Source organism: Manduca sexta, unplaced genomic scaffold (assembly GCF_014839805.1).
Source record: "Manduca sexta isolate Smith_Timp_Sample1 unplaced genomic scaffold, JHU_Msex_v1.0 HiC_scaffold_3933, whole genome shotgun sequence".
NCBI lineage: Eukaryota > Metazoa > Arthropoda > Insecta > Lepidoptera > Sphingidae > Manduca > Manduca sexta.
In genome coordinates, this window is record NW_023595056.1 from 1 (window position 1) to 9210 (window position 9210).

Here is a 9210-nt window from a genome sequence, read left to right on the forward strand (position 1 = left end):
AGCACCGGCCGTCCGTACCAACTTCGGCGAGAGAGCCTCAAAGTGCGCGCGGAAGTCCCATCGGCTGTCCAGATGAAGACCGAGATACTTCATCTTTGAGCCGACGGGTATCCGCACGCCCTCCACAGATGTAGGCCTCGATGGGCGGCCTACTCCGAGGCCATGGAAGGCAAGGGCCTCGGTCTTGTGAAAACCACCGCGAGACCAGTCGCCGAATCCTGCACCACCAATTCCGGTACCGAATGGGGAGGCGAGCAGGGACGCCCTCTGAAAGGTCCTGGCCGTCGCCGTCACGAGCGTGTCGTCCGCATAGCAGACGACGGCGACGCCTCGAAGGTTGGTACCACGGAGCGCAGTCGGTAGCCGATGTTCCACAGGAGCGGCCCGAGGACCGAGCCCTGCGGGACACCGCACGACATCGCTCTACGGTGCCACCCGTCAGCGCCCGGATACACCACGTACCTGTCTGACAAGTACGAGCGCACCAGACGCCGGAGATAAGGTGGCACCTCGTGATACCGCAGTGCCTCGTTGATGCAGGCCCAGGGCATGGTGTTAAACGCGTTGGCGATGTCTGGGACACCGCCAGCACGACCCTACCCCGAGCGACTGCATCCTCCGCCAGTGCTTTCACCCGCAGAATCGCGTGAATCGTGGATCGGCCGCGCCTAAACCCGTACTGGCAAGCGGCCAGATCCGGCCGATCCGTTCGAGATGCCCGACGAGGCGAGCGTGTACCACACGCTCGAACAGTTACACCTCGTCGAGCAACACGATCGGTCGGTAGGCCGATGGCTACTCTGCGGGTCTCCCTTCTTTCTTGAGCAGGACAAGCTTCCCCGTCTTCCACCGCGACGGGAAAGTGCCCTGCTCAAAGCACGCGGAGAAAAGGCTACGGGCCTCGTACCCAGTGACTCGACAGCGAGGACCCAGACACGTCCGGGTACACCGTCGAGCCCCGGAGCCGAGTTTTTGCTCCGCAACCGAGACACTGCCACCTGGAGCTCTCCAGGCGAAACCTCCGGGATATCCTCTGCCGGAATCGACAACGATGGCGCCGATGGACGTGGCGCCATCGGTGGAGAATAATGGTCTGTGGCCGGAAATAACGCCGCGACAACGTCCGTCACTCGGCTCGGAGACTCTGCGTCAGCGGGGCGCCCACGGGCGGAGCTTGCTCAACGCCATGCGGTACGGGCGTCCCCACGGGTCGCTGTCGAGAGTTCTCCGAGACTCCTCACGTGCCGCGGCCTTTGCTTGCGCAATGGCCACCCGCAGCGCTCTCTTGGCCGTCTTGTGTAGGCCGTGAAGCAGCCGCTCCTGTTCATCATCGCCGGGCGGACGGGAATGACGGCGGCGGTGTCTGGCGAGTCGACGGCGCGCAGCCATGCAGGACGCGCGTAACTGGGTGAGCTCCGCCGACCACCAGTACACCTGTCGCTTCGGAGGGCATCGGGCCGGGGCATGGCCGCGTCGCAGATTTGCGACATTGCCCCCGAAGCGTTGAGCCGCGTAACGGCCCAACGCTGGCCGCCCCATCGTCGGGAGGTCAAACTTCCACTGTTGCTGGGCTGGTTGGTCCGGGGAGTGGAGACACTGAACCGTATGTACCGGTGATCGGACAGCGTCTCCTCCTCCACCAGGACTCTCCAGCCCTGGACACGGCGGGCTAGGTCGGGGTGGCGAAGCGTGATGTCCACCACCGAACCCCCGTTGTGCCGCACGCACGTGTCCTCCGACCCCCGATTTAGGACGACCAGTCCTGAGGAGATCGCCCATTCCTCCAGGGCCCTACCCGCGCGCGTCCGTCACCGACGAACCCCAGGCCAAGGATTTGGCATTGAAGTCGCCGGCGACAAGCACAGGGCGGGGCTGGCTGCTTTGCACCACCAGGGTTCCCAGCCGAATGAGAAAACTCTCAAATTCGGCTAGGGATCTGTTGGGGAGAAGTAGGCTCCCACTACCCACACCCCCAACAGAACCGCCACATCCGGTACCCTTCGCTACTTTTTCGAAGGGCGGGGAGCCGGCGGCACCCCGGGTGATGACAGCCACCGAGCCGTCGGAGTCCCCTGCCCAGTCATCCCGGGGAACGAAATACGGCTCGCTGACTACAGCCACGTGGATTGACCACTGCGCCAGGCTCTGAACAAGCAAGTCCTGCGCTCTGGCGCAGTGATTGATGTTCGCCTGGAGAAATGTTTTTGTGCCATGATTTAATGGGCGATCTCCATCTCCACTGGGTGGGACGGTTGCGGACGCGTCACAACTTCAGCACCTCCTCCGCGACGGTTGCGGGAGGGTCGAAGAGGCGACGCAATCCTTGCCGCCCACCCTGTGCCGCGGGTTTGCCGGCAGCTGCGCACTGCAATGCGGCTCCGCGGAACCCGCAACCGGCCTTGGCCCTCAAGACCGCAACGGTAGCAGATCCCGCTGCGGTCCACCTGCGGTGCATTTAGCACCTACGTGCCCCGGCAAAGGCACCTGTAACACCTTTGGGGCCTCGGCTCAGAGGAGCCGGACCCCGGCGGACACGAAGCCTACCAGGACGCGTCCTGCCCTGGCGACCTTATCCGCCACCTTTGCCGGGCACTGGGCCCGCGGCGCCCAGACCCGAGTGCTCGATCGTGACCTGGCCACCTTCAGGTCCTCGATCGAACACTCCGATTTTGGCGATAGCCGTTGCGACATCGTCAGGGGTGACGGACTCGTCAAGCCCTGAGATGCGCAGCATCACCGTCATGACGGGCCGGGAGACGCGAACGTCTTCCAACCCACAGAGCGCCTCCCTCATTTTGATGACGAGGGAGTCGGCTTTCGCCTCGGACTCAGGTCCGAGGCACCTCGAAAAAGAGTAGGCACCGGTGGCCACCCGTCGCGCCTTCATGCCGACCCCGATGCCAAGGCTGGCCAGGTCGACTTTGCCTGACCGCCTGCAGGGCCTGGGCGTAGGTCGTGCCCGTTCTACCGCCTCCGGTGCTACCGTCAGGGTGACGGCAGCCTTCTTCGGAAGACGAAGCTGGGGCACAACCTTGCGCACCACCTTCTGCCTCTGGCCGGCATTTGGGGCGTTCGGCTTCGGCCCGGTCCTCCTCTTGTTCCTCTTCCCCTGCCGCCCCGGTTACCCACCACTGTCCACCCTTCTTCCACTGTTTGTGCGGGGGCCGCGGAGCGGATGAGGCAGAGGCGTCGCCGCTCTCCTCCTGGACCCCGCATACGCCGACGCGGCGGGCGTTGGGCAGGCTCCTCGGCCACAGGTGTGGCTGCAGGAGCGGGGGCCGAGGCGGGAGCTGGAACGTCAGCAGATCTGGGCGGAGCCGCGAGTGTTGCTGCTGCCCGACTCCTCCTCTCTCCCCGACGGCTGGCCAGGACGGGCCAGACACCACCGACGCCACTGACGAGCGTGGGAAGGGCGCTGGGGCGAGTTTGGCCGAGATCGCCTCGAGCGTTTTCTCCATGAGAGCTTCCATCCGTCTCATGCCGCTCGAGGCGATCCTCCTCCTTTTCTTAGAGGCCGCCTTCGGCTCCTGGAGCGGTCGCCGGCCACAAAATCCTCGAGGATTTTGTTCTGGGTAGCCAAGGCAGCCTCCAGTGCCGTCACCTTCCGCTCGAGGGAGGCTATTATGGCCTCCAGTCTCGCGGTTTCCGCGGAGGAGGGCTCTTCCGCGCGCTCCTGCAGCGGCGGCATCCTCCTGAGAGCCTTCACAAACGTCCCTTTGAGGTTCCGGGACGCTTTTGAGACGTGACGGATGTTCTCCGCCACCTCAAAGGAGGAGGGGTTCTTTGTGGGAACCTTTGCCGACTTTGGCGCCGCAATTTTCGGGCAGGGCGCCACGATCCTCACTTCCTGGAGCGCTGTCTCCTCCTCCACTGCGCGGGCGGCTTCGGCCACACGTTCCTCCCTCAGGGCCGACTGGTAAGCCTCCCTAATCCCGGCCACGGAGTCATCCTCCTCCGTATCCGAGGCTGAGGCCCCACACAATTTTTTGGCAGCGGCGCGCAATACTGGGTCCGTTGCGCTGCCACTGCCACTCGTGCGGACTCCCCGCGGCCTTTTTGAGGCCGGCTTACGGGGTTGCCGCGCCATTCGCCTAGGTAGCCGCGAAGAGTCACTGCTCGGCTCGGACTCGCTCAGGATCCGGGCCGGCGCGCGCCTCCTAGCGGCCACCGCCTTCAGAGCCACTACCACCGCACATCTCGGCAGTCGAGGTGGAGGCAGTGTGCCCAGTCGCCAACGTAATGTCGCGGTCGGAGAGCAACTCTACCTCGACAGTGCACTCCTTTTTATTATTTTTTTTGGGTTTCCATCTTATTCCCACGAGTATGGGGAAATAACGGTCCGCCCAGGCAGTGCCCCTGTACCTGGGTAAGCCTAGCGTAACCCGCGCAGAGTGTCGGCCGGTACTCTGGCGGGGTCGCACTCGGGACCGAACTACCCATCGGCCATGCATCCCCTCGCGGTGCGCCGCCGCTTGGGATTCGGGGTGATTTTATAGAGGTTTTCTTCCTCGCGGTCCGGGCGGTTAAGCCAAGACCCTCGGTCCAGTGGGAGCGCGAGACATCCACAGACCTCCACACCCAGATTACGATCTGCGACGGCGACAATGGAGGGGAGTCCCCCCACTGCCTGCTCGGGGCGGGATGAGCGCACACCGAGCCCGTCGACACCCCCAGACAGAACCGGGAGCCGCCCGAGATGGGCCCACCTCGTCCGAATCGGACGACCGCCGCAAGGGGCGACGACCGCCATCCAACTCCATTGTCAGGATATTGGCCGTCGCGCCGACCAGCTCGATCGACGCGCCGTTGCCCAGGGTGCACCACGAGGAGGTTTCCTGACCTAGCACCCCGGCCCTGATATTCCTACCCTACGACCTTTAATAACCCATTCGTACTGTACTCTCAAAATTTCACTGTAAATATGTCTACAGTGTAATATTACTACTTTAAATTAAATACAGACTACTTGACCACTGATTAATTCAAATTATACTGAAGGAGAGTAACTTGGTAAAAGCAAAAGTAAATTATACACCACCTTATATATAAGTGAACGACACAAATATTTGTAAAATTCTACTATATCAATAATATTTTTTATCAAAAGTCGAATACCTGAGTTATGATTTTTCATCATTATCTTTTCTTTATCTAAAATTATTTTTTATTCTTAATAGATTGTGCATGTTTCAGTATTGTGCAAATGGTGGTTTGGAAGATTCTTTTTTTTTTTTCGCCTTGCACTGGCGGTCGCTGTTGCTTCGGTAATTTCTTAATATCGATGTTATGTAGGATATTTCACAGAAAAATATATTATAATCAATTTGTAATGTCTTTATAGTTAAAGAATTATTCTTTTACACACGATTGTTTTTGAGCACTTTCTTATATATCATTTTGGTAACTACGCGGAAACGCAATGAATTGATATTCAAATTTCAATTCAATTCAATTCTATACATTTATTTCAGTATAGTATACACTATATATATATATATATATATATATATATATTTATACAGTAGTTTCGTTAGTTTCGCCTATCCCTATTTATCTATCCCTATCTTTCTATTGGATAGAGGGGTGATAGTATGTATGTATTTAGTATTAGATAAGTAACAAAAAAGATTTTCTGTAAAATTTTACCGGGACGCATTGAAATCATTCACAGATTGCGCCTCGTTGAGTTCGCAGTTCCACGCGGTTGATTCCATGTATGGTTGAAAGAATAGGTTATATTAAAATTTTTGGAATTGCTGTTGTTTACTTTTTGGGCGTGGTCCATTTAATTCTGGGACACCAGGCGTAGTTGATATTGACCATATTTATCATAATATAGATAATACTTTTACACTGAAGTAGAGATATTGATGTTTAATCACTGATAAGAAAACAACGTACGTTCTGTAGCATTTTATCAATACTATTAGGCGTCAAGTAGATCAGCCCCCCAGAATATCTCCAACAAAAGCCAATGTCGTTTTAATTCTGATATTTGTGATTGATCGAAAGACTAATGCGTCACGTGTTGTTAGTCTATGTACTAATCCTAATAAAGCAACACCGAGAGTCGTGTCATATTTTGCTATATTCTAAGCACACACACTGCAATTATGGAGATCTACAAATCTTGGGGTCTATCTCCTCGAATAAGCCAGTCCCGCCAAGCTGTGGTCTAATTTGGCATCCTGGGGAGAAATCCTTGCCGATGAAACTCAGACCCAATGTCAAAATACGATGCAAATATGGCGAGATCGATTTGTTAACACTACGCGTTAATTTATGCAACTGATAGTTATTTTAATTTATTATTCAACTAATTAACTGTTGATATGACTACAGCTGCAACATTATTTTCATAAATGTTATTTTTTTGTTATTATAGCTAATGATACGTCGCAAAATGAACTATTTGTACGAAATCCTACTTCAATCATGAAAAATCAATCCCAATTTATCTGATCATAATATACAATCATAAGAATTATTGTTAAGGACGTAAAATAAACATTATTCTAAGAGGTTAATTTAGCGATAGATCGAAAAAAGCGATTGGAATTGTTCATTGAAAACTGCTGTTAGTCTACAATTAACAACATTTTTCGTTTGTAGGGTGACAGCGACGATGCTTTTTTTTCTGGAGACTACAATGATATCCTCACGCAACTAAGGGTCACCTCCTTCGTGTCAATCACTGGCAGCCACAATGCGATCCCTGCTGGTAAGAAATTTACAAAATGGCAAGTTGGTTACTTGTTAATCGTTCTCATACTGATCACGTTCAGGATGGTTGAAGACATCTTCATTTCCTATAAACACCTACAATTCCAGAAAGAAGCCACTGACGGCCTTGAAGGAAAGCAATATGTATTGCGAAGGAGAGAAGTTTGTGCCTTCGTAAGTTTAACTCATAGGAAAAATAGCAAACCGTAGAATGATATGAGACCTTTGTAGGAGTTAATGTCAGTTTGAGCGGACTCATTTACTCTTTTACTGTCCCTGTCCTGTCTGTAGACCTTTAGAAATATATCTACAGCATTCTTTTGCCGATTCATATTGTCAAATTATATGATTATTAATTTTCAAAAGTTTATTCTGATATTGTCCTCTTTAACAAATCATATTATTATTATAGCAAATATAGTTACTGATTTGAGTGGGTCTATACCTGTGGCGGCACAATTAGTATATACCGCCATCTCGTCAACGTCACTGGAACTACAACAATGGATGTTAGATGGCGATAGTAAATCTAAGTTGAAGTAGCAGAAAATCAAAACGCGCAGTATATATAATAATAAATAGGAAACGTCAAAGGGGCCGCGGCTGGTTAGGCGCAACATCGGCCTGACTGGAAATATTCATCTTCCATAAAGGAACGTCACCATTTGTTCCTCTAAAGTGGAGGCACCTATACACCACTATACTGACATATACCTGTATTTACCCACAAATGATTTATTATGCTGAAAATCGGCACCTAATTTAATGATAAGATAGGACTACCAAAAAAGATTTACTAATCTGTTTATTCCTGTATGAACTGGAAAAGTTTTAATAAAATATAATAATGTATTTCTTTCTTGTCGTATTATAAAATTTGTTTGTACTTTCTAGGTTTTATTCGGCCAAAACAAATACCACGACTGGACAATGAAATAATCGATCCAAACTGAATGGAAGTGGACCGGCAATAGACCTGAACCAGAACTTCAGCCTGAGCCGAACCAAAACCAGAACCGGAAGCGAGCCTAGGCCAAGCCCGAGCCTGAACCAGAACCTGAGCCTGAGCCTGAACCCGGAGACCGAACCGGAACCAGAACCCGAGCCTGAGCCTGAACCTGAACTGAACCCGAACCTACAGGCCCGAGCCCGAACCGGGCCGGAGCCGAAGCCTGAGCCTGAACCTGAACCGGAACCGAACCCGACCTGGCGGGCCCGAACCAGAACCCGGCCTGAGCCTGAACCTGAACCTGAACCCGGAACCGGAACCCGAACCGAACCTGAGCCTCAGGCAGGCGGAGCCGGGAACCCGGCCCGGAGCGAACCTGGGCCTGAACCTGAACCTGAACCTGAACCTGAACCTGAACTCAGACTGAACCACAGAACCTGAACCTGAACCTGAACCTGAACCTGAACACGGAACCTGAACCTGAACCTGAACCTGAACCTGAACCTGAACCTGAACCGGAACCGGAACCCTGAGCCTGAACCTGAACCTGAACCTGAACCTGAACCTGAACCTGAACCGGAACCGGAACCGGAACTGAACCTGAGCCTGAGCCAGAGCCTGAGGCAGAACCCGAGCCAGAACCAGAGCCTGCCGGAACCTGAGCCACAGGCTCAGGCCTGAACCCGAGCCAGAACTGAGGCCTGAACCGGAACACAGGCCTGAACCGGAACCGGAACCTGAGCTGAGCCAGAGCCTGAGCCAGAACCGAGCCAGAACCAGAGCCTGAACCGGAACTGAGCCTGAGGCTGAGCCTGAGCCTGAGGAGCCTGAGCCAGAACCCGAGCGCCAGGCCAGAACCCGTGCCTGAGCCAGAACCCGAGCCTGAGCCAGAACCTGAGCCTGAACCCGAGCCAGAGCCTGAACCGGAACCTGAACCAGAACCCGAGCTGAACCCGAGGCCTGAACCCGAGCCTGAACCCAGCCCGAGCCTGAACGGAATCAGAAACGAAACCTGGCCAGAATCAGATTCTGTATCGGAACCTGAACCTGAACCCGAGCCCGCACCTGAGCATGAAGCAAAATCTGAAACTAAACCTGACTCCGGAGCCTAAGAATTAATGAATGCAACTTGCCGCGGAGTCAAAACCGTAACCTGATTAGGAATCGGCACCCGTCTCAGAGGCTCAAGAAGTTTTTGCTCCGATTTTATTCAACTAATAAGTATATTAGTAATAAAACTATTTTTGTACGAGTAGTGCTATGAGGATAGTTATTTATTGATTATCATATGCACCATTTTTTTTTCGCGGAGAAAGTGCTTTCTTTACCACTATCTCTGAACTTGAAAGTCTTAGAAGCCCATGCACACCGAAGGACAACCTCAGCATCAACGGCAAGCATTAAGGCACCGATGCTGCCGGCCTTTTCGGGTTTCGCTTAGTGTATGTGAGGATCTGTTTATAGTACTAACCGTAGACAGGCTCTACGGTCCAATCAGGGTACCCCGATCATTTCTTTTAGTTGTTATTACAGGCATA

General features: G+C 53.3%; 1 protein-coding gene and 1 non-coding gene across 2 annotated transcripts; both read left to right on the forward strand.

Moving 5' to 3' along the window:
- Positions 1-5229: 5229 nt before the first annotated feature.
- LOC115455720 lies at positions 5230-7650 on the forward strand. Its single transcript, XR_005113910.1, has 3 exons — positions 5230-5264; positions 6613-6721; positions 7618-7650. It is a non-coding gene; the product is annotated as an uncharacterized LOC115455720 (transcript).
- Positions 7651-7676: 26 nt separating this feature from the next.
- Positions 7677-8784, forward strand: LOC119193308 (protein TsetseEP-like). Its single transcript, XM_037446906.1, has 4 exons — positions 7677-7690; positions 7738-8014; positions 8207-8334; positions 8436-8784. Exons 1-4 carry the CDS (start codon positions 7677-7679, stop codon positions 8782-8784), a joined length of 768 nt encoding a protein of 255 aa, XP_037302803.1.
- Positions 8785-9210: the final 426 nt, after the last annotated feature.

What these genes read in the sequence shown, in the direction of transcription:
- LOC119193308 (XM_037446906.1), top strand. An exon ending in GAACCGAACCTGAGCCTCAG is followed by an intron (nt 8,015 to 8,206) that starts GCAGGCGGAGCC and finishes CGGAACCCTGAG; the next exon opens with CCTGAACCTGAACCTGAACC. An exon ending in CAGAGCCTGCCGGAACCTGA is followed by an intron (nt 8,335 to 8,435) that starts GCCACAGGCTCA and finishes AGCCTGAGCCAG; the next exon opens with AACCGAGCCAGAACCAGAGC.